Source organism: Chlamydotis macqueenii, chromosome 15 (genome assembly GCF_036417535.1).
Source record: "Chlamydotis macqueenii isolate bChlMac1 chromosome 15, bChlMac1.mat, whole genome shotgun sequence".
Taxonomy (NCBI): domain Eukaryota; kingdom Metazoa; phylum Chordata; class Aves; order Otidiformes; family Otididae; genus Chlamydotis; species Chlamydotis macqueenii.
In genome coordinates, this window is record NC_141570.1 from 5,610,659 (window position 1) to 5,636,338 (window position 25,680).

General features: G+C 42.4%; 1 protein-coding gene across 1 annotated transcript in view; it reads left to right on the forward strand.

Annotated features, from left to right (window-relative positions):
* MAD1L1 (mitotic arrest deficient 1 like 1) overlaps positions 1-25,680 on the forward strand; it is a 366,820-nt gene that overhangs the window by 192,538 nt on the left and 148,602 nt on the right. The window contains exons 14-15 of the mRNA XM_086760107.1: positions 6,619-6,707; positions 14,993-15,083. Of these exons, the coding sequence (XP_086616233.1) occupies positions 6,619-6,707; positions 14,993-15,083 (180 nt within the window). The remainder of the gene's footprint in view (positions 1-6,618; positions 6,708-14,992; positions 15,084-25,680) is intronic.

Here is a 25,680-nt window from a genome sequence, read left to right on the forward strand (position 1 = left end):
GATCTTTGCAAGCACCGATGGCTCCTTGGCAGGCTGAAGTTTAATTTTGTAATTTTGTTCCTTATGATTGTCCTGCCTGGAAAGGGGAGGGGTTGGTGTCTGCTCCGGTGTGTGAGCCACCCCTGCTAATAGGAAAGATGGAAACTGCCTCATAAGCAGGGTCCTCTGGGGATGAGAGAGAGAGGAGGGTGGCTGCCGCAGACGTCCAGCGGTGACAGCTCCTTCTCCCTCGGCACTTTATTCGTTTGTAGCAAGCGTTCCTAGTAATTACGCCTCTTAATTTAGGAGAGCGAGTGGGAGAAAGGAATATAAATTTGTGTATTAACTTTCGAGAGTGGAAATAGGGCAAGCGAACCTTCTCTCTGGGAGATTATATTTGGAAATGAAATAGAATGACATTCGGTATAAACTTGAAAAATTGCTCTCTTTTTACTGCAACAGGAGGAGAAAAGCCACAATCCAGACTGTATTGGAGAGAAGCAGAAGTCAGCATATGTCTGTTTTCCAGTTTGTGTGTATCTACAATAATATATATGCATGAGTACGTTTTTAGGAAACTGTTTGCTGGAAGGTTGCTTCTCGCCCTGTCTTCTCAGTGATAAAAGCACACCAGGTTTGTTACAGGGTGGACAACCCATAGAGACCAGCAACTCTGATCCAACTAGCCTTTGTCTTTAAAGAGGAAAAAAAAAAATGGTTTTTTGCCTTGACCAAGTGGGAATAGGTAGTTCTCAACTGCCTCTTATTGAATATCTGATTTTCTTTGAGTTTATTGCTTTTGTTACACAATAGCATCAAGGATTAATTTTCCCAAGAAAACATACCAACTAATACTGGGCAGCTTAGCCTGTTTCTAAACGGCAAGTAATACTTTGTTTTGCAAGTATCATGCTATTTCTTTGAAGAAGAGTGAAGTTCACTAAGAAATCTGATGAGGTTTAGTCCCCATGTGTGCTTCTCTACAGATGTTTTAGGGGAACACAGCCCTTCCGCGTGTCACTGGGTTGGACATACAGAAGAGGTGATGCTGCTTTTGCAGAGCAGAATGATCTCTGAAAGTGCTCAGCATGGGGTCTTACTACCTTGTAGTATTGTTGGACACCCAAATTAAACTTACTGGTATTCATGTGTGTTGGATTTCTGTCCTGACACCAGATTTATAAGCTGGTAGACAACAGGAGGTCACCAAGCTTGCCACGCCACTCTGTGGGAACAGAGGCAGCTAGGATCCTTAGTCGCTGCTGCATCCTTTGGAGAGAAGCACAAATAGCGTCGGTGTAGAATAACTGGTGTATCAAGCTCCTGTAGTTTGCCTGTTTTCCAGCCTCGGTGTATGGGTCGTACTCAGGGTCCCGTTTCTCTGTTCTTGTCTATTTTAGTGTACACGCTTCCTTTCCAAGTCTACTTGGTTTTCATACATTTAAATATTTATGCATGTAAATAGCTTCTTGAATTGTGTTGAGACTTGTAGTCAAACACAGCCTCTCCATTCACCTTCCAATGCTGGCTCGATGCAATTCAGTTTCTATTTATCTCTGCCTTTTAAAATCGGCTCTTTTGCTGAGGAAGGCCTTTGAAAGGATGTTGCATCAGCCCATTGTTAAATAAACCTTTAGACATTTATAATGGATTCAGCATTTCCTGCTTTTTACAGTTCCAAGAATGCCGAATGACGTGCAGGCACACTTCATCAGGATAAGATTGCTGTATCAGCCCCTCACTAAAATGCACTCATTATTCAAATAATAACTGTATGTCTCCAGCATATGTTCTGTGGAATACGTGTACATCGTGTGGGAGAATAAACCGGCCCCTTTTCCAACATGCAACTCCCGCCTTTAATAGTGGGTTGAAATAATTCAGATTTTGAGTCCTTTTTGTACTTTACTGCCTAAAATGAGACGTATCACCAAAGATTGGTCATTATTTTAGCTTGTTAAAATTTTCAGAAATTCGTAAATGTCTTTTTAAAGAGGGATTGATTTGATTAAGAAGTTTAAGCCCCACAATAAGGCTCATTCTGAAGATGGGATGGGGACAGTAGTGGTCAGTAGGACACTTTGGAAAGGCTTGCCTTCACGAGCACTGAAACCTCGTGGGAAGGTTTCAAGTGGGAGGAACAGAGGGCCAGTGGCATTGCGGAGGCTTAGAGTACTTGTTTTCGAGGGGACAAATATTGGTCAGAAATGACAAATGCCAGAAATACACCAAGAAAATTAGCTCTTTAGAGTAAAGGTTTGTTTCTTCTAGATGTCAGGAGATGAATTATAATTTTCTGTTTCTCCTGTCATCTCATATATCTTTAAATAATTCCTAGGGAAGAGAGAACCAGCAAGGAACATATTTCTTACACTGCTGTGGGTGTTTGTTGTGTCATTAACACTCGGAGGAGAACCACCATCTTGAAATCCTGTCCAGGCAGGTTTAAAAGCAAGGCTGGAAGAAGAACGATATTTCATTCAATTAAACACTAGATGAAAATCTATCCTTCTTCTCTTTCTCAGTTTGTAAATAATGATGACAGGATTTGTTTTGGAAAAAGTATTTGCATTTCATGTTTTGGGGTACTTGCATATTTGTGGAGGTGCATAGTCTAAAATTACTGTATATACTGGGTGTGTTCCGATCACTTTCTATTGAGAGTACTAAAGCTGGACTGAAATTCGTGCTTATGAAGTGAAAGAGAGTAGAAAATATTTGGGATAAACAGGATCATTTTAGATTGAGAGCAAGAGGCTCCAGAAGAGAACATCACACAGTCAAAATGTTAAGTACCTGTTTACGTGTTTTATTCACAAGTCAGGGGCTCTGAGATTGCTCATTGTTCCGCCTTTTCTAGTGTAGTAAAAACCTTGGGTAACTTTTAAAAATGTTGAAGTAATGGCTTCGTTTCTTTTCAAGTTGCTAATGTGTTCTGTACAGTGAGGGTGTTGCTGAGGGTCTGATCCTGAGCGATATTAACCCTGAAGCTCCTGCAGGAGTTGTGGGTACTGAGCTCCTCTTGTGAAAGTTACAGGGTAAGAGATGCCGTGCTGTATTTCAGGACGATGTTCTCTCTCTGCTCTTGATGGTAGTTAAAAAAGCCAGATCAACATAAAAGAGAGCTGAAGGATCCAAGCCTGACCTAGGTCACTTGGCACTGAATGGGGGAATACAGCAATGAGCTGTAATTTGAGCAGCTCTTTTCCCCTCTGTGCTAGGTAATGGCTTCTACTAGTCTAATGTATTCAAAGTAATAAAAGTTTAACTCAGCCAGTTATATGAATTTATTGATAAAAATTGAAAGAGTTTAGAGAGGAATACTGAGTTAGGCCAAAAAGCAGAAAATGCCTGCTGAAAGTGGCATCTGGTGAACAGGAGAGACTATAGGACTGGAAATTAATTGAGGAAAATGGATGTGATGGGAATTAGGCAGAGAACAGCAAGAGGAGATTGGCTCTTCCTCTCCTTAGCTCTTCTTGAGGCCATTCTATGCCACAGGTACTGAGAGGACAAATGGATAGGAAGGGACAAACTGCCACCATGGTGAGTCATTTCATGTTAACCACTCGCTCCCCAGTGCTGTCCTGAGAAGCTGTGCCAAAGGGAATGGTCTCGGTAACCTCCCCACCTCTTCGGCTTGCACATAGCACAGAAAATTATGTAGAATACAGGTTGTATTTCTCCTGTTTACTGACTTCCTGTTGTTGATTTTCCTCATTCAGTTCTAGTACTTTTCTTTCTTTTTTTTCTGATTTCTGCCTTGACTGCATCACGTGCAGAACTGCTGGAGGAGCGGGGAGTGGCACTGCCTAACCCAGCGTTACGCTGGTACGAGTGTGCCGGGTCTGATGGGAGGCTGGAGAGATCGTGTTCTGCTTAGACTGTCCAGCAGATGAAACTGCAAGTAAAAGGAAGGTTTTATCAACAAATTCCTTATCTTTTACTCTTTTCTGCTGTTCTCTTCATTATTGTTTCCTGAAGACCAATTTTGCCTGCCCTGTGCTGCCTTCCAAAAAGCAGAGTTGGATCCCAACAAAAAGCCCCTCTGTCTTATCTCAACTAACTTTTTTTTTCCCCTGGAAAAGACATAAATAACATTTGTAATATCCTCTGTGAGATTCTCAGACAGGGGTGTTTTCCTCAATAAAACCTGAAGAACTAGAGGAAAGAAGCAGCTTATTTTGAGTGAAATATTTAATACTTCAGTTGTTTTAGTTTCTTTTTTCCATGAAGTTCGTTAATTTGCTGTGGCACAAAGTTGTGCCTTGGCCTGAACTTGAAATTCTCCGGTAATTTTAATCCTAGTCGAGGGAAGCAGGTCCGTGTCAACTTTGAAGTGCTCAAGCCAGTTTCATCTGTAAAGAGAGCATCGTGCCCTTCTCTCCCTTCTGAACCTCAGGCTCATCATATTTTCAGTCCAGGCAGTTTTGGTGCTTGAAAATTGGGAGGACACACAAATGACAAAATGGCCTTATGGTCCCTGTGTCTTTTCCTCCTCGTTCTCCTTCAACGGCTTATTCTTAGAAACCCAGCAGAATCTCATCGCGCTGCTACTGAGTGTACCGGGCCATAGTTTGTCACCGCTGTATATCAGGGGAGACCTACTCTGGTGCTCTTCACAGCAGCATTCACTTGAGCGTGTGTGCATTCACTCTTCCATCTCCTTTTCCCATTACACACTCCATTTTTTTCCTCTCTGTGCAGCCAACACAAGACCACAGATCACAGCGGCAGATTACTCGCCCATCCCCTCCGTCCTCCCTTCTCCCCCGAGAAGGTGGCCATGATTTATCTGCTCGTGTCGGTGAGCAGGTGGCAGTCAGACTCAAGGCTGAGCCCGTTTAGCCTATGATAAATAACATATTTACCAGCCCTTCCGTCTTCAAATGCTGTCCACATGCAGTCCAGAAACCAGCAAAAAACTCTTAAATAGCAGGTACATCCAGGCTTCAGCAGACATGAGAAACGGGAGATATGATGTGTTTTCCTGCTAGAAGTAGGTTGGAATGGAAGCCTGCTCCTCATCCCAGTACCTTTTATTCTCATTCCTGGAATTTATCTGGTGCACTAGCTTTATCCCCAGCCATCTGTGATGGGCTGAGCTAGGAGAGATAAGCTCAGTAATCAGAAAATTGAGGGAAGCGTTTCTGGCTGTGATAATCTTATCAGGCAGCTAATATACATTAACGTTTGTACAGCCTGATGGTGCAGGCGGGCCTTTGCTTATTTTTGGTCGCTGGATACCTTTTGACAGACACCGGGAGGAAGCAGGGCTTTGGGGTGCCAGAGTTAAATTTGGCTAAAATCTCTTTTTTTACCCTCTCTCTTCTGCTTGGTCCCTGTGTGCTATCAGAAAGGGGAGGGAGAATAATCAAACCATCGCTTTTCTGCCCTTTCCTGCTACTGGTGCTGCCATGCTCTATGACTTTACTGGCGAGCCTGGAAGGGCAAAGAGGCAATGTGTCAAAATTTCAGCTCTGGCTGAGCAATATGATTGCATGTGTCAATAACCTCCTCTTCCTTCTAAAACTGGGGAGTTTCTGACAGCTTGCTGTCTTTACAGGAAGCTTGCTGTTGCAATGGGATTTTGCTCTACAAGTCTAATCCGTGCCGTTGAAGGAGGCGGTGTATTAATGGATTATTTCCCTGATGCTGAGCACCGAGGTCTCTGTGGTCATAAGTTTTGCATTACAATTAGGACTGGATTGCTTATTGTTTTCCTCCTGAGTGAAAAATATAGTTTCTGTCAATAGATTTGTTAGGGGAATTAGTCACCAGGTGCTAAAAGACAGATGTCAAAAGGAACTCCAAAATCTGAAGGATGAGTGTGAGGGATGTCTACGCTGGGAGATGGTGCTGGAGAAGTTTGAGTATCCTCAAGATAGTTGTTTCTGCTTACACTTCATAATAAATCCTTTTCTGAGGGCTTTAGAAACAACTAACATATGTCATTTATCAATCTGTGCATTGTCTTGATAGTTGAATTAGGGATACAGATTCCCGTAAGTCAGGGAGTCTGGGAGTGGTGGAGTCTGGGTAAGAAGTTTTCACATCTGCAGAGTTTTGAGGTACTTTCTTGTGAGTTCTTTCCCAAGCAAGGCCAGAGGCAGAAAGTGTTCATAATTGTTTGTCCCACCAGACCTACCTGAGCAGCTTGAGCTAGAAGTGTATATTGGCAAGTGCTGGAAATATTCCCCAGACTTTTGAATTCATTGTATGTGTCTCAGAGTTATCCTGGACAAGACAGCATAATCCTGTGGTTCATCTCGTCTGGGGAGGAAATGAAGCTAAATGAGGTTGAACTGTCAAATACTGAATCTCGGGTACCAACGAGCTCCTAATACCACATAGATAATTCTCTGCATCCCATTATCCATGGGGGACAGGTTGGGGAATTATCTGGAAGAGAACTATAAGCTTTGCTTAGAAACAATGAACTTTCTGTTCCCCATCTACCTTGCAGAAAATGTTGGGGAAGGTAAAAGGGATTGCAAAGGGAAGCAGGGTTAATGACACTTTTGACATTCAACACGTGAAGAGTTGATCTTTGCAGAACATCATTATTTCCTCCTCCTCCCTTTGCTGTTTGTGCGTCCCCCTGGACTGGAGGAACTAATGCCTTTTTCTTTTCTGCAGCTGGAGGTGGAGATGAACGTCCTGAAGTCTCAAGAGTGCACAGCTGAGCAAAGTACTGTCATCACCAAGGAGGAGGTTGACATGCTCAGGTAGGCAAAGCAAGGGAAAGGCTGAGAAGATTCTGCTATTTTCAGTAGAACTCATGAAAAGGGAAATGCCAAGGGTAGTCTCACTGGTTATTGCCGTCTCGTGGTAGAGCACCAGGTACAGGACCTCCCCATGTTACAACGCTTGAAAAGGTGTATGTGTATAGACTGCCTGTGTACATAGGCTGCCTGCTACTCAGCGAACAGCATGGTAGCATCGATCAGAACATGTTTTCCTTTTATTTCTGAAGTAGGACGTTCTTTTCCCAAGCACACCTTTTGCTTTCCCACCGGCTTTTATGGACATGAGAAATCTATGAAGCATTAACAGAAAGCCTCAGCCCCAGTCTTTCCTGCATTTAGAAGCTTTAAGTTTTTCTATCTTTTGGGAGGCTGCAGGCTCTTTTCTTTTACTGTTTGGGGTCTCGTGCTCTTAGTTAATTCATGAGACTGGCTCCTGCATCACTATTCCCCCTGTTGACTCTTTCCTGTGGAAACAGCATTGCTGTTTGTTTCTTGTTTTGACCAAATCTCGACTGTAAACACGGGATCTGTTGGCATGTTTGTAAAGAGGTTTAGAATCCAGCTTTTGTAATACTGATGTGCATGTAGCACTGGAGATAAAAGAGGGATGTTTCCCCTCGTGCATTGCTGCAGATGGCAGAGGGATACCTGTTGTGATTCAGTGAAAGAGAAGTTACAAAACAGTGTTTCAGCAGAGAATACACGAGCATTTACAAAAGCTACAGTGATGCTAGACAACCTTTCCATGCATTTATTAAAGCATTTACAGCTTCCATTGCGAAGCAGGTGACACAATAAATACTGAGCACAGAAAAGTTCATCTGTTTCTGGACGTTTAATAAAGTTCCTTTTATTTAAACTGAGCAAATCAGATCTTGACAGGCTGAGTGGTTTATTCTCAGCTGATGTAAGACTTTGGCTGGAGTTTCATTTCTTAATTCTTTTATATTTTCAGCTCCATCACTATAAAGCGTTACTGCCTCTTAGGACTGAGAGCAGGATTTTGCAGCAAGTAGAATTTCTCAGAAAGCAGAAATTACTGGCCTGTATGTTATGACTTTGCTCTGGTGCTTTGCCTCTGGAGCTTGTTTACGGCTTTGAAAGCCCAGCTTCATAGCAGAGGGGAAGTGTTTGAACGTAACACATGTTCAGCTAAGCTATCTCAATATGTTTTAGGGCTGTACACACCTAATCTTAGAGACTCACTCCTATACTTCCCTCAAGGTGGTGTAATAGTTCTGAAGACCCAAGGCATACATCTCCCTTTTTTATTCTATCATGTTTGAATTCTGGTAGAGGGTAGTATGCAATGGCTTCCCTTTTTCCGGGGAATAAACCGATCTCCATCTGCTTTTGCGTGTTGTGGATGTTTGTTTGAACTGAGCTTGTTCAGGTTTTTCCTTTGCTAAGGCACACTAGACCCTCTGAAACCTGATGCTTATACTGCAGCAGAAGTATTCAGCACCTCCTCAGCAGCAGTAGAGCCATCACTCCTGATTAATAATATGCTTCTCTATCAGTAAAGCCAGCATCCTGTTTGCTGTCTTCTGGGAGCTGAAGGTTTTCAGAATATTTCTACAGTACCTCCTTGGTCTCTCCCTCCCTGGGTTGGTATGGGCTGCAGCACCCTTTCACGTAGGAGAAGTTCAGTCCCTTTATTTTCCTCTCCAAGACTTATTATTCGGTGTTTATCTTCACTGAGCAGCATTTGCCATCTATTAACTGAGCAGCTTCAGGAACAGCGTGTGTAGGGGAAGACAACTGGGTTGCCACGTAGTCCAGGACCACTTCATATTGCGAAGGCTCTCTGGGGGATAGAGGTGTCTGGCTTTGCCCTGAATTAAAACCTATTTCCTGGGCAGGGACAAGTGGAGCTCACAAGTACCTGCTTGTTACAGGATTGTGCTGTTTGGTTCTGCTCAAAGGTAGCTCTAAACTCTCCTAGATAATATTTTTCTCTCTGTTTTTAAAGAATTTCCTTGGCTACTAATTTCATCTCTCTCCTCCTTTCATGAAACTGTGTCAAACCTTTCACACAAAGTATGACAGAAATGCAGGCCTGTTCCCAGTAAAGCCATTGATGGTGCATAGCTACTCTCCAGTGACAGGCAGTACAGTGAAAACTGTTTCAGCAAACAGACTAAGCTTCTGCAGTTGTTTCACAGTGATATTTTATATTTTCTTTGCTTTCCTATTTCAGTACCACATACTCCTGAGGCTATGGGTGCACGGAGACCACAGTCCCAGGATCTAATTCCAGGCTGTTTTTAATGTTGCTTTCTACTGAATCACTTTTTGCTGTTATGGCTGATTTAAATACTTGTCCCAGGCCCTGATGCTAGTCATTTGGCTACAAAGCTATTCCAAAAATCATGGATTTGTTTGTTTTTAATCACCCTTTTCAATGCTCAGCTCTAACAGGAAAGGACTTGGTGCAAAATGTTCTCTTTCTGCTGGAGGTCTCTCTGCTGCAGAACTGGTAAGCCAGTTCCTGGTTCTTTTCCTTTACTGTTGGTTACTATTTCTGCTTCAAGTGTCTTCTCAGACTGTAAAGCATTGTAGAATCTACTCCATAAAGATTTTTTTTTCTTATGCTTCCAGACTTAACCAGTCAAAGGATATGGTTATTTTGTGTCTTCTGGCATTTTCTGTGCCTTGGACAAGAAACTGGGTCAGGGTCTTTTTTTTCACAGTAGAGGCTCCTTCTCAAAGGATAAATTGTTATCTTCCCCCTTCCTGGGATTCAGGAAGGATGTGCTGTGGTCTACACCAGAAGACTCCTCTTGGCTCAGCTGGATGTGTCCTCTCCGTACAGCAGAGGCAAATTGGGTAGAATTAAAGAACAGAAGGGAGGAGAATAGAGATGAGTATGGGAAGGGATGAGGCCTGCTTGCTCGTCCTCCTCCAGTGTCCTTGTGGGCCTCAACAGGACCGGTTTATTCAGTTTTACGTAGCCACTAAGGAGGAGCGAGCAACACGAGCTTCACTGTTACTCCTTCCTTCTGCAGGCTGCTGCCAGAAATTAATTCCAGCAGAAAACGAGGGGAAGAATGCAAACTTTGAAATTGAAAAGTAGGGAAAGAAATGCCACAGCTTATGAGGAAGTTATTTCCATTTCTGGAATTTATTTTGAGCTTTGAAATCCATTTAACCTACAGTACGATGCATCTGCTCTTCTGGGCTGAGCCCATCCTCTCCAGTTAGCTGCTGTCATGAAGGAATGTGAGAAATAGAGGAAAACCAGCAGAAGCCAGTGAGGGGAGTCCGCAGAGCAGGAATGGACTGTGAGCCTCTAGGCATTTCCATATACGCGCTGTGGTTAGAAGCTAACTTCTGAAAACAAGAGCAGGAGAGACATAAAGGAGAAAAAAAAAATCCATATTAATCCTTTGAATCTGTATTCACCTCCTGTGAGTGAATGAGAGCTTTTAAAAATATATCTTTTGTCTCATTTTTCTTTAGTATGGAAAGTAAATTTGCAGCGAGAAACTTGAAAGACTTTATCAGTTTTTCCTCCTTCTCTTGAGAACAAAGTGCTCTTTCGTCAGACCTTTTATAACTTTAAATGTGAAACTCTCTCCCAGCATCATCATTTCTCTTCAGACAATAAAAGCCGGTGCTAATGCTGTCATTTCTCACACTTCTTGCTGCTCCCTCTGAAATCATATTTGTTTATATTCTGCAGATTTTATGAAGAGAAAAAGTGGTCAGACTGTTGAGTTCATGCACTGTGGGTTATAGCAAAGCAGAGAGCATGTGGGCATTAGCACCTTTTAGAGGGAAGGTGATAGCTGTGCAGAAACTAGTATTTCAGAGCCTATAAATAAAAGTAATATATTTAAAAGGAACTTCACTAAAGACTTCAGTGGCAACAGCTGAAGGACCTTTTCAACTGGAACAAATCTGAACTTTTTCTTTCTACTGTCAAACTGCAACCCCAGTAAATCCTAAATGTTTTCTGTGGATTTAGTGACTGGGTAGAGTTACAGTAATTCAAAAGAAATTCATGTCCTTGCCAATGCCTATTAGTCACACTTGCTGGAACTCTGTCTGCTCTGCTCCTAACACCATCTCAATGCCATCTGGATCCCTTAATAGCATCTTCCCAACACATACATTTTCTGCTCCATTCAATAGTTTCCTGTTCAGCAATAGCTTTTCCACACGGCCATGTCCTCTTCGCAGATGGGGCCCCTGTGAGACACGTCCTCATCGGTGATAGCCGCGCTGCTCTACGGGCAATCACATAACGCATCGGAGAAAATTAAAAACAAATGAAAGAAAGATAAAGGGGTGGTAGTGAGGATTTGTCACTGGTTAACTCCACTGAAAAGCTCTGAGCTGAGTGGGACTTCTGGAAGTGCCTGTATGCTGTTGAAAATAAAGCAGATTCCCCCTTCTTGCATTCTGAAACGGGAGCAGCCTGGCCTTTCTCTCTAGCAGCTGTCACTCACTCAGTTTTCGAAAGTGGGAAAATCCACAAGTCTGAGTAAATGCCAATGAATCTCTATTCTTGCGCTAAATTTGATCTTGTCTTGACTGTGGACATGGCTTGAATTTACATTGTGCCTGTGGAGCCTTTGATTCTGGGTTAAGCTATCTGCGTCTGATGAAGGAGTCTTCCCAGAGTTTAAATATTTTCATGTTTTCAAACCCATGATGGAGAAATTGGTAAACTTTCCAGAAATTAATGGGAATGATTTTTCCCTATATGACAAAACTTGAGACTGGTGTCAGTATTTCAGAAAGAAATTGATTTTTCTTCCTTCCTCATGCTGCAAGGCTGCTTTTTAAGATGGGCACCAGCATTCATTCCAGAGCAAACATTAAGGTGATGGATGGTTGTGCTGTACCTAGATGTTTCTGTGCTCTGCTTTTTGAGGTTCCCACATGAATTTATCTTGGATTGTTCTCCTTGCCTGAAAGTAACTTCCATGCGTAACAAGTTGAGGCATGCAAATTGGTGATAAAATAGCATCACATATCTTGTGCAGATGTCCCTGGACAGGGAGAGCACGAGGTGCATGCAGACTAAGGCTGCCTTTGTGGATGCTGGTGCATCCAAAAGCAATACGCAGTTGGCCCTGGACCTGAATTTATGTAAGTGAAAAAAATTCAAGTGCCGAGCAAGTAAATATTTTTCAATATTTGACTGCCGTATCTTAACCACCAGCTGCAAATGCTTTGCTGTGTTTATATATAGATAGGATTTCCCTTGCTTCTCTCGCTTTGCCATTGGGAAGAGTTCCCCAGGGCTGGAAAGCAAAGCTGGAATAGCACAAACTGTTTGCTAATGGTTCTTAATGCTTTCCCACTGGAGATCCAGGACGCTCAACAGTGTTAAAAATAGGTTAGAAGAGGGATGAGTAATGAAAGCACTAGTCAGTCCTAAAAACCTCTTGGTGCAAAGAGGTTACAGCAATGTTCCTGGCCCTCAGCTCAGAGGAAGCAGCAAGTTTTGTCTCTGAAGGCAGCATGGAGGGAAGCTCCCCGCACCTCGGTGGGCTGACCTTCCCTGGCACACGCTGGGTCTGGAAAGGAGGGTACCCCAGCGATACTCCAAGAGCTGGGGTGTTGGGAGGGAGGGGGGTTCGGAGGGATGAGCCCAAGCGCAAGCTTCTGGGGGAGAGGCTGTGAAGTTGAGTCACGCTTGCTTCTGTGCATTCTGTCAGTTGGAAAATACGTGGTCTGGATGCACCCTGGCTTTGAATCACCACTCTTTCTTCATTAAATCTCAAAATTGCAGGTGAAATAGCATAAAAATGTAATTAAACCCACTCTTGTAACAGCTTGCTTGTGTCTCAGATCTTTGTCTTTTCTGGTGACTACTATGAGTGATTTTTAAAGGGCATGTAAGAGGCCTGAGCATAAACATCCACATAGTGAGAAGTTCTGCAGGCAGATAACTGCAACGTCACGGGTTATTTGGGAGGCTGGATGGTGAGAAATTTGTTCTAAATCAAAATTCAGCATGTCAAGTATGAAGAAAGTACAGATGAGAGTCCTGTATCCGGCTCTGACCTTTCAATAGCAGCTGCACTGTTGTTGCTGACAGAAAAACGTTGTGGCCTGTTCTGCAATCCATTTAGAAACACGCTGTTAAAAGCATTAATTCCATTTTGAATTCCCATCTTTGCCGACCTTTTCAGTCTCCTGCTTCTTCAGTATCCTCCATCCTCGCTATAGTTGATCTTTTTTATTGGCCTAGACAAAGCTAAAAGCCGCTCCTCGGCATCTTAGGAGCTTCCAAGAATGAAAAAAGATGATAATTCATGATATCTGAAAATTACCAGCAGGGGTCAGGCTTACAAATAATTTAAGCAATTCAAGATGCGTATTTATAAAGGAGATATTTCTGTGCTGAATATGTTGTAGATCAAACAGCTTCTGTGGAAAAGTTTGTAACTTTTGCCCAGTGAATAGGAGAGGCGACTTCTTAGTTGTACCTGAAATTTCTGTTGCATAATTTTGGGATATTGGCAGATGTCTGCATTGCTTATTGTCACGATGCAAGGATTTTCAGCTTAATTTAGGTCATTTAAAAGTAAGTATTATCAAGCAAGATAATTAATTTTTAAAAAATGTTCTGAAAGAGGTTCCTGAGAAAATTGGATGCAAAGATCAGTGTAATATGCATTAGTTGCACAGTTAATCTCCGAAAGCTAACGTACGAAAGGTGGGGTTCTTGAAGCAGCATTAAGATTTTTGTACTCTGTACTTAAATGCAAGCAAAACATGTTATATCAAACGTTTTAGAATAATATCCCCAGTCTAACAAGTTTGATAGAGTTCTCTGAAGGATTCAGCAATCATTTGGCTAAGGCTGGTATGGTTGATATAATATATTTGACCTTTCAAAAGTCTTTGAGCCAAAGGTCACAAAGAAACTTTACTCTGATGGAATAAGAAAGAAGGTTCTTTGTTGGATTAGTAAGAATATAAAAGTCATCGAGGGCCAGCTGTCCCAGAGTGCGGTCTGCAGGGATGGATGGTGGTGGATGCCTGTGCAAACAGGAAAAAGCTACTTTGTCAGGAGGTTCTCCTGGCTTCTGGTGCCTTGACTCTGGGATTTCCTGAGTCAGAGATAATACAACGTCTTTCTGCTTTGTGAAGCTTGATGCGTTTTTCTTCCGTTATTATATATAAAGTTAAATGATGGAAAATCAAAGAACAAATGTTATTTTCACAATACTGAGAATGATTTTTATGGGGAACTTGTCCAATGCAAAGAGGAGCTTGTGAGTAGTGAGGTGACAGAATTTGAGATGATATGAAATTATTCAGCTTGCCAAACTGCTCAGAGTTTCAGAAGAATCTTATGATGCTGCTCGAGATGGGGAATGAAGTTGTACGTCAACAATTGCAAAACCTATGCACATAAAAAAAAGTGCCTGTACTTTCAATCCCACAGTAGCGGGCTCCAAATGAGCTGTTATCACTCAAGAATGAGATCTTACATTATTGTGAACAGTTTTCTAAAAATATCAGGTAAGTGCTCAGTAGTTAAAAAGACAAAGAGAATACTAGGAATTATTAGAAAAGAAGTTGAGAACTTCAGAAACCAGAAAGCCTCGTTATGCCACTGAATACATCTGAGTGCTGTTTGTAGTTCTAACTTTTCTCATAGCGAAAAGTCTGTGTAAAACTTGAAGAAGAACAAGAAAGGGCAATAAAGATGAGTAGAAATATGGAAAATCCTTGATATGAGGAAAGACTAAATTGAGATTCTTCAGGAAATAATAGAGGAGAATTGTAAAACGGTATGGAGAGAGTTGTATGGTACAATTATTCACTACTTTTCACAGCAGAACTAAGAGGCATTCAGTGAAATAATCGCGTGTGAAGTATAAATGAAAATGAAGTAATTTTTCATACGGCACATAATTAAATTGTGGAACTTACTGCCAAGCAGTGTTGTGAAGGCCAAAAGTATAAATCAGACCAAAAAGAGATTTGATGCACTCATGGGGATTTTTAGCTGTTGGTGGTTATTAAGCATGATGATCTAGACTCAGTCTCTGGTTCAGGAGGTACCTAAGTCGGATTTGCTTTAAATTCAAGTTCTGTATTTTTAATATACTTAAAAAAATTATATTTTCATCATACAAACTTGTATCTTTTAGTCATGTGTTTTAACTGCCTCAGTAGTATAGCTTTGTGATCCTGAATACAGGAATAATCTGATACTGCTTGTGATTTCATGTTTTACTTTATTTGTGGTGGGACTGGGACGCGGTGTCTATTAACTTTCTCTTCTTCTCCAGGCTGAAAATTGAGGAGCTGGAAGCTGAACGCAGCAAGCTGGAAGAGGAGAACAGGTCTCTGGAAATGAAACTGGAAAAACTAACTCTGCAGGTAGGAAACGTGGAGGTCCAGAGCAGGTGGAGAGGCTGACATGGTCCCTTTGCCATGGCTGTTCTAACAGATGTGCCAGAATGCTCACAGCACGCAGCTTCCCTTCCCTCAGTCTGGGCAAGGCATTTTTTTGGAAGTCTGTGCAAACTGGATGAGCACACCTGCATCTCTGACCGTGTTATTGGAGTGTTTTGATGTCAGACACAGTCACACAAATGCATTTTTCTTTTTCGGTGCCTTTGCCTAGAACCTCTGCTTTTTCTTCTTGGAGCCTTAAAAACTGTTCCATCTTACATAACTCCACTACTGTAAGTTGTCTATCTCCAAATTCATTTAGGCCAAAGTGGGAGTGTAGACAGGTCTTAACAGTGTGGAGCTGATATGAAAATGTGAGCTCCATTCATACCGAAGACTCCACTGCTGCTGTCAGTGATGGAGACAGAGGCCACCAGTGGGTGACCTCATTAGGTGGTAGTTTTCCAAGCCAGGAAGCACCAGTGCTATGGAGAAGACAATGCAGCAGCATCGCCACATCACAGAGACAGAGAAGCAGAAGGTGTGGATTCAGAAGGATGGAAGGGTATGTTTCTTTTGCTGTGCTACTGTGGGTGTTTTGCCTTTTTCTGTTGTCCTGTATGACACGAGGTGTTCAGCTTTTCTTTCTGGACAGATCAGTGAACTCTCACCCTCCTTGAAGGAGGGCCAGGGCACCTGCAGCAGTTGAGGGGACTGTCTGTTCAGCCAGCTCTCATTCTGGGAGCAGCTTTCCTGTGCAGAGGAGGGGCATGAGAGTTGCTTCAAGCTTTTATAGTGTTTTCTGTTTGAAAGGTGCTGGAGCAAAGAAGAACCTAAGCCTGTCTGTTTAATCAAAGCCCATCCTGCTATGAACAGTGTTATCTCTCCCTTCTGTTTTCTCTGATATGTTGAACAATTTGGCATTGTAGCATTTTATTCTCTTAATTTTTCTTTCTTTCTTTCTTTCTTTTTTTTTCCCGTTTCCGTGTAAATTGCTTCATGGTAGAAAACCTGCAGGTTTGAAATTACCCATATTTCAGACAGACCATTGATTTTATCTTGACACCTATTAGAGGAGAATCAAATCTTTTTGGTTTTTTTTTTTGTTTTTTGTTTTTTTTTATATATATTACCAATTCCTAGAGACAGGGGAAGTGACAGCTTTGATAAAGCAGGGAGCTAAGAGCTGCTGAGCATCTCTGCTGAGCCGTGTTTAGTGTGAAACCTGTCACCCGGCTCTCCTTTAATTGGGTTTCAGTCATCAGAAGGAGGTGAAAACATTGGGCTGGTGTTTGGATGCTTATGTCTCCAGCAAACACAACAGCAGCTTTGGTTTCAGAGCAGATTACAACTCACTCAAGTCGTATTTAATCTGCTAACGTTGTCTTACAATGGCTCCTGGCTTTCCAAAAACGCCTGACCAAGGAATTCCCTGTTTTCTTTGTGATGTCTCAAGATGCTCTGCTTTGTGTGCTCATACTGCTCTTGAGATGCCAAAGCACCAAGCTTTTAAAATGACACATTCAAAGAGGAAAGATCCGAAGTCTTCGGTGTAGTCTTGCTGATTCTCTGCTTTCTGGTCCTCGATAGAGGAGGTCAGCAGCAGCTACAGTAGGATAGTTGTGCTTTCACAGTGTAGAAAAGTAACGTGGTGATAGGAACAAGATGAGACCTTTATACTGTTGTAAAGCTACTGTACAATAACAGTTGTACTGTTCAGCAGAACGGCTTTGAAAAACTCGTCATGGGATCCCCGTGACCTATCTCCTTAATAGTCCTCACTGTTTGAATGCAGTGTTGTGCAGGTCAGAACAGGAGGGACCTGCAGATGGAGCAGAGAAAAATTATATGGGAAGGATGAGATACCATGTAGGCGTGGAGAAAGAGGAGGAAGGTGGTCATCTGGCTTAGCAGGTCTAGGAAAGAGAAATCTGCCAGGCCCCAAAAGGTCAGTTAGTGTGTGGATTAAGGTAATCATGCTCTGACATCTGCTTTGGCAAGGCTGAGGACATGACATTAATTCTTTATTTAACAGGAAGTAGCTCCCCTTCCTTAGCTTCTCACTTTACTTCTGTCTTGGAGGCCTGGCTGCCTAAAGCAGCATCTCCAAAAGAGGAGAGTAGAGAGGAGAGTGTAAATACAGGAATATGTAAGCTGAGTGCTAAAATGTCAGTACTGATCGGTGTGTGCCCACCTGAGTGGTCAAGATTTCAGAACTCCTCAGAGGGGAAAACATTTTTTTTTATTCACCTTGAGAATCAAATATCTTGACAGGCCAAGCTTAGAATCACTTTTTTTTTTTTAAATAAAAATATTGGAAGAAGGTTCCTTACAGTGGAAACTCACTAAGTTAAGGATAAGCTTAGAAGTTCACCTCTTCTATCAGTGCTGAGCAAATACACTGCAAGTATTGCTATACACTTAGATAAGGTCACTGAAACGTTGCTAGTTTGATGTGTTATTTATTCCCATCTCTGAAAGAAATCACTGGGAATATTGGGTTAAAATTACTTATCTTTATCACAAAGGGAAAAAAAAGAAAGACAAACTTTATATACAGAAATCACAAGAAAATTTTCCTGAACAGAAAGATGATTGAGATTACAAACATGGGGAAAAGCATGGCATCAAATCAAATAAAGGAAAGTCGGAGGTGACATTAAACAAGATAGGATGAGGGCAATTTCTGGCATGTCTTTATCTGCAGTTTCTTCTTTTTTAAAATAAAACCTCTGACTTTCTGGAATGGTGTCTACTAAATTAATGATGCATAGGACTGTATGAAAGTTGTGAATTTGGATGAGGAAAAGTCAGGATGTAGAATTAAGGCTTTGACTGCTTTACCCTGGACTGAAGTCTGTTGAGTTCACAAAGCTGTGTGGGGTGAATGAAATCTAGGGAGGCAGAGCTAATATTTGATAGTTAAAAACATCAATATTTGACTGTATTGATGGCTGGAAAGCAGTAAAGTTTCAAAAATGTTTGCCTCCTCTCCCATCTTTTTGCATCCGAGTATTGGCACGTGGCTTTTGCTCATCTCTGCTTTGACTGCTGTAGCCCATTTTGTGAGCTACAGGACCCTGACGGACTGGCCAGAGGGCAGGCGAGCACGTGGAAAGGGGCTTTTGTGTTAGGTGTGTGATTCACGCTCCCTGAGCTCAGCATTAGTGAATAAAGAAGCTGAGATACTGGTATCCGCAGCAGTGTGTATAGCATCGGACATCTCTTTGTATTCTGTGCTTGTGTGGGGACAGCTTGAATTATGGCTGAAGGAGCTTTTCACCTCCACACACCCCTTCTTCCAAAACCCCTTGGCTCTTGACACCTAGCTGCAGGCTGCATTGATTTTCCTTCACTGGTATAAAGACTTTAGCGTGGATATTACTCACTGGTCAGGTCTTTACTGCTAATAAAAACCTCAGATTACAAAAACACAGGAAATGTTGTGACTGTAGAGAAATTGCACCCTGTTGAGGGTGCCTTCCCGTTGCCCAGGACATGATCTTAAAGACATTTGAACTGTGGCTCAGGAGAAGGATTCAAATAATGTATGAAAAGTGCAGCTTTAACCAGACAATTTTATCTCCACTCCTCTACCCTTCTTTCTTTCAATGAAGCAAAAAAAGTTTTCCAGGAAAGCAAATGTGCTATTACTGCTTGGCCTACAGTGGGCAGACTTGTTGAGATTTCGGGGAAAGGTTTGGTTTGTTTAGTTATCTGAAATGACCTGGACCATCTTCCCAAGCTGCTGGCGGAAAAGTGCGACTGGATGCCAAGAACAAAAGAAGTCTGATCAAATCCGTGCTTTTCGGATAAAGTAGGAGGAAAGACTTATGAGGAGCATTCCATTAGCATTCCATCTGAGCAAGCTGATCTTCTGAGCAACCTGATGTAGTCGGGGATGTCCCTGCTCCTTGCAGGGGGGTTGGACTAGATGACCTTTGAAGGTCCCTTCCAACCCTAACCATTCTATGATTCTATGATTTCTTGCTGCTAGGAGCCTTGTGTTTACAGGCAGCCGGGCAGATGTGGAGTGTTCCTTATGCAAATACTACTCTCCTGCTTTTCCTGCTCTCCTCTACTCTTCGAGCTGAAGGAGAAGAGATTCTTCAAGTTGGGCTGCTTCAAGGAAGACTGATTAAAAACAGCTGCAGTTTGACTTAATTGGATCCATATGCTTGGAGAGTGAGCAGGACTAGTTAGAAGTCCTCCTAATTAGTTCACAGCTGGTTGGTGAGAAAAATGAAACTACAGTTAGAGTTCAGATAAGTGGATCTGTACGGATAAAAGGCAAGGAGACGTGGTTTTACATGGAGATGTATTTGGGCTTGAAAATCACCTGTAGTCTCATAGCCAAGCTAGCAGCCTGATACCTTTGTGTGTGTTTGTATTCATGAGGCTAAATGGAAGGAGTCTTTATTTTCTTGCTTCTTTCTGGGTAAAAGGAATCACCTGTGGATGCTGGCAGTCAAGAAAACCTGAACAGGGTCACAGAAAGCTCAGAGTATCTCAGGGACTAGGTGAAACCCTACAAGGGTAGTTTGGTTGGTTTGGCACAAACTCTGAACTGATCGATGTTAAGTGTGACATACATATCGAAATAATTTATTTTTGCCCATTATCTCAAAGAGCTCAGAAAGAATTGACAAGCTACATAGGATGGGGACAGTCATCAGAAAACTTTCACCAGCTAGAAGCTGGTACTTGTGCTAAATTTTGCTGCTGAAGTAGAGGGGACTGAATTCTCTATTAGAGTGCCCACAAGGGAACTGCCCGAGAAAAACATATTCCACAAAGTGTTTGGGGTTATTTTTTCATGCTGACATAACTTTATTAATGTGTTTTGAGGTGTTCATTAATGCCTGTGCAGTAGTTCCTTTCTAAATGTCTAACTTTGCTGTTGTTATTGACCATTTTACATTTTAAGATATTAATCTGGTTAAATTAAATCTTAGTTTCTTCCAGGCTTTAAATTGGTTATTTGTGCACAAATTAAGCCATAAAACCACTTGTCCAATTTGCTAGTAGTTGTGTTGTAACTGTAATGATTTGAAGATAAGAAATAAGTTCTGCAAGCTGAAATATTGTCACTTTTTTAGTAAAGGTAATTGGTAAAGTTAGATACAAATAGAGTGGATATCTGAAGATGTCCTATTTGTCTACTTTAAGTCGTTTTAATTGACCTGCCTAAGCTAATATGGACTTGTGATGGATAGTCCCACCAAAGCAGGAGGCTGCAGGAGTGGGTGGCTGCAGTCTGCAGTGTTACGTTATCCAGGAGTCAAATGTCCACGGACGATGAAGATGCTAGGGCATCCAGAGTATTCTCGTGTTTCTTTTCCCCCTTATCTCTGCAATCTTTGTGCTGGATTAGTCTCCCTCTTACCCTAGCGCTGTGTATTGAGGGACTAGCAGAACATCTGGGAGCTGTACCCCAAGCGCGGACAAGGAGCGTTTCTCCTCTTTAAGCATTAATGACTCATTTTATAGTTAGGACTTTGGCGGCCAGGCAGTAACTAGCTTGGAGTTAAGAGCCCAAGGCAAAGTTGAGGTCATTTAACAGTCTAACTGTTCATTATGTGACCAGTGAAGAATGATGAATGAATCATTTACACTGTTATAAAACTTAAGGGGATATTGTCAACCTTTCAAGGTTCCCTAATTGACCTCTCAAATGCTCACGAGTCATCTTCCTGGATTATCTCCGTGCTTTTCCTTTCACAAACTTCCTGTCCTTTTTCCTTCATCTGTGCATGCTGTGGTCCATGCTGACCTCTGTGGCACAGCTGGTCCTCTTTGAAAACCTTGGGTGGTCAAGTTCAGCCCCTTTTTTTTTTTTTAAAAAAAAGGCTTCTTTAAATAGTTTTGGACAAACCACTTGGCATTTCTTCAGTAAGGTATAGCTTTTGGCAAGGCGTAGGAACAAATATGTGTGCTTCAGGGGGATTTGGTTATGAGATAGAATAGCTAAGAGCGTACAGCAGGAGACACGATAAAAATAAGATGAATGAAGTGCAGAAGCACAGAACCAGGTCTGCAGAAGTTCATATTGTATCGTACTGCCCGGCTCATCCAGTACGTTCAGTTTCATGGGACCGTTTGGGAGTGGATCGGGAACACAGCAAGTTGTGATCCTCTCCACAGACTCCAGCAATAAGCTCATCTTTTACAGGCAAAGATTATCTTCTAAACTTCACAGGCAGCAAGTCTTCACTGATGTAAGGAGGCATGTATCTGCTCAAGTGTACATTGGCAGAGACCACTCTGGATGTCACTCCACAGTTTTGCTCAAAACATCAATGAAAAACACATAGATAAACATCTGCATTACCTTGGTTAAATTTATACAATTTTCTATTAATTATTAACCCAATAGCTCAAGTGTAGCACAGGCATTTCACTCAGGGGTTGGCATTCCTAATTCTTAGCCTCATTGCAAAGGTATGTTCAGGTATTTGCAGCTACCTTTGCACTTCCAGGAGTCTCCCCGTGACCTAAATGCCTCTACCGCTGACTGTAGGCACGTAACCCAGACATCACAGGTATCCATTTGTGACAGATCAGAGATATGTGATGCTTGCACAGAACGTTGGAGAATATGCGCACAGCAAGGTGGCTGTGATTGCAGCAAGGACCGAGTGAATCCGATACCGTGGGTGACAGTGGCGCTGGAGATGGCGTGGCACAGGCAGTAACGTGCTCTTACACCTTCACTTTGATTATTGCTTGAGCTAGCTAGGTTAAACTCCAGTCGACCCGCTTTGCTGTGTGGGTGTCTCTAGTGTCCTCAGTGAACTGCTAAGGGTACGTGCTAAAGTGCCACCCAAATGAACGGGTGAGGAAAGAACTTCCCTTGTAATGTGCCTGGAAATTGTGCTGAAAGGATTATACGTGTTACCTGGGAGAAAACGTTGTGTGTCTTGTGCCATGTGGATTAGGTGCTGCAGAAGGTCCTAGGACCGGTGTAAAATGGAAGCAGTGCAGCACCAGCAATGCTCTAAGCCTTGAGGATTACATGACACTGAATTAGCTGGGGTTATGCAAATATTTGTACGTGTTAATTCTGAACACATCACATTTATTAGAATTAATATGAATTAGAAACATTCCATGGGAGCAGAGAGGAGAAGTATAAACATGCCATCGAGTTGTAGATTTGTCATTAGGTGGTTCAAGGAGAAGCTGTTTCTTGGTCTCAGTGGCCCTGATAAATGTGATGTGCAAAGTGGATGTCAAATAAAACAAGGACACACACAGTACAGACTTGCTAATGTTTGTTAACATCAGGGACCAGGAGTGCATAGATTCACATTTGTGCAGGGAAATTTTACCAACATGCCCTTTAAATTTTTTTTTAAGGAATTTGCACATTGAATATTAAATGCCTGAAGCTCTATAAATTTTACTGCCAGAGCTCACGCCGTATTGTTTATTTCATGCAGCACCTTTCTCAAAGTTCTGCAGAAACTGATTAACATTTGCATAATACATTTAACACAAAAAATCCATAATAAATTCATTAATGTACTTCTGCCACTATCCCTGAAAATATCAGCAGCTGTGTGGCGTCACACAGCTCGTTAGATGGGCAGAAGGGGAGGAAGGGTGAGCGCTGGGTTTCCTTAAGAGCTCTGAAATGGAGAAAGGTCAGTGCGTTAAGCGTCAGTACCTGAGCAGCGGAACGGAGAGCTTGGAGCAAGCGGGGAGAGAGCTGGGGCAGGGGAAATGTCCCATTGGAAAAGGTCGCTGTACCAGTACGCGTGAAACGCAAACTTTAAGAGGTGGCACCCATGCTAGAGTAGGAAAATTGGCGTCGAGCACAAAACGCAGCTGAGGATGCTGCTGCGCTGAGGAGGATGCTACTCCTGGAGTAGCACGTATTCTGCAGGGGGCAAACGCCGAGAAATTTTTCAGGTCCTGCTGTGGTACAAAAAAGCTGGCTTGAGATAAGCCTTGATTTTTCTGAACAGGTATTGCAGAGTGAATGGTGAGGTTTTAAAAGTTGTGCAAGACTTGATTGTGTGGCAGAGGGTCACTGAACCGCTGAATCTGGGGGTGTTCTGTGTGTGTGCAAGGGAACTGGTGACAGAGATACCGCTCTGTTAGTGTTCTTATATGGTAGAAAGAGCAAGGATGTAAGAAAATTGGTAATTTCAGCTACAACTGCCCATTCAGGCACATGGTGGTGTTGATAAAACACCCCACCCAACAACTTAGAATGCTGGCTGATGAAGTAGGAGTAAGTCGCAGCTACAGAGAAGGCTCCTGTGCAAGAAGAGTGTTTTACCAATTCCCCAGAATCACGCTGCAGGTGAAAGCCGAGGCTGAGGAGACAGACACAGCCGTTTTAAAAAGAGACTTCACTTTTAAACTCCTCTAATCTTATTTATCGCACAGCAAAGAAAAAGCAAAGTTTCAGGAAACGATAAGAGTGACTGTCCCTTTATAGATTTCTGTTTTTTCTCTGTAGTCACTTGATGGCACGAATTAGTTTTCAATTGTTCTTTCTTCATTTTCTGTTATTCTTCCTCTGCTTTGAATTCTGCTGCTATGTCACAGAAACAAAACAAAAATGTCATTTAGACCTGTATAGGGAGAATAATGCCTGGGAAGGGTTGTTTACTGAAGCTTTATGCTTTTTCTCAGATTTCTACAAATACCACGTCCATAACTTACAGCTCTCTCCACGTTAGGCTTTTAGCTTTTCATTACTTGTTATCATTTCAGCCTTTGTTTGATGGCCCAATTATTTTCAAATTTTTTATTAAAGCAAAGTACTAGATCACAGTTTTGTACTGTCCTTGTCTTTACCACTTCTTCTGTTGTGGTCTAGCTTTTTGCCACTGGTCTTTGTAAAGGTAAAGTTTTCAGTAATATTCTTCAGCAGTTTTATCCTTCTGGTAAGGACACACTGGTTACAGTGCAGGATTTTTCCTCTACTACTTGGTATGCAGAAAACTCAACACCGCCTCTAAGAGACAGAAAACCAGGATGTGTTACCCGGATTATGGAGAAGAAATGAAGACAGAGTTTAGGCAATTTTTTTGGGGGTGTGTGTGATGAGGAGAAGAGGAAAATCTGCCTGTTTCATGTCACTGTGAAGAGTGGGCAGCGGTCATAATGACGTTAAAATAAACGTGAAAAAATAGGGAGGTGTTCTGAGCTGAACTTCTGATGGAGATGGCAGCGTGCATCAGAGAAACACGTTTTCTTTATGTGACCTCTGTCAGGGGGATTAAAGTGTGTGAGATGATGCGTTATCTTACATATCCCCAAACCCTTCCCTTTGATCAGACTGACCTACCACCTATTTGGCGCCTGGAGGCAGAGATCGCATAAAGAAAATGGATTTCCCCTAAAGAATGCTATCAGATAGTAGAAGGGAAACTTGACGTGCCTCTGTCACTCAAACGCTTGGCATTGAGCAATTCGATCTGCAGTCCAGACTTGCTAGGGATCAGAGCTCGCGCTGTGCCTGGGGAGACCCAGGGGTGTAAGCGGGGAGAAGTAGCACCCCGACGTCAGAGCATCTCTGCCAGCACACCCCAAGCACAGTCAGATCACAATACGGTCTCTTCCCAGTCTAAGTTTCCAAATTTGCCTCAATTTCCATTTGCTATGGTTTGATAAGAGTCTAGAGGGACGTAGATCCAGAAAGTCAGAAAAGAGTAATTGTTTTTGACAGCTTTCCTACCTAGATTTGAAACACAGGTAACAGTAGAATGGAAAATGATGCTTAATTTAGGTAGAAGAGCTGTTTTCTTTAAATAAGGATAGACAGTCAGGATGGCAGGGTAAGTGAAATGCTGTGGGAAGAGCATCTTCTCTCTATCTTTTTTAAAAAATGAGTGGTGTCACATGAGGCAGTTCTGTGTGTACAAAGCAGCGGTGGTGGCTGTGAAGCTCGGTTGTGTTAGATACAGACGGGAGGTCCCTAGATGATCCCTTACATCTGTGTTTACCCAGGCGTGGGGTTCGGCTCCATCAGGAACACGGCTGCTTCCCCTGATCAACGTTTAAACCCCACGTATCTTAAATAATACAGTAGCTGTGCCTGTTCTTTGCATTTTTGGCAGAACATTTAAAATGAAATAAAAAGTCCCTGAAAACCATTGTGCATGTTGGACACAACATAAGATGTTCAGTCGAGATTGTGACCTTTCAGAACAAAGACGCTACTTTTGAAAAGGGGTTTCATTGTGCTTCTGGCTCCAGTAAGATGAAAAACTTGAAAAACCAGTAGCGTGAAGGCTGTGCAGCAAGGATGAGCTCCACAGAGATCCTCTCGTGTATTTTTGGTTGTCTTCCAGTGGATACATCCATTCTCTCTGTGCAATACTACCACAGTTGCAATCAGTACTAATTACAGAAATTTTCTCATTTTTATGAGTAGGGGGATGTGAAAAGCTGTTGGCAGGGCAGTCTCGGCAAAGGAGCTCAGCTGTGAAGCTGCTTTCCCTCTAGATCCATCACAGCCAGGGTTGCTGACCTTAAGGTTATTTCCCTAGGAATCAGGGCTTACACATAGGTTGATCTGTTCGGTGCGCAAGGAAAACGTGATTAGATATGTGTAAGCTCTTGT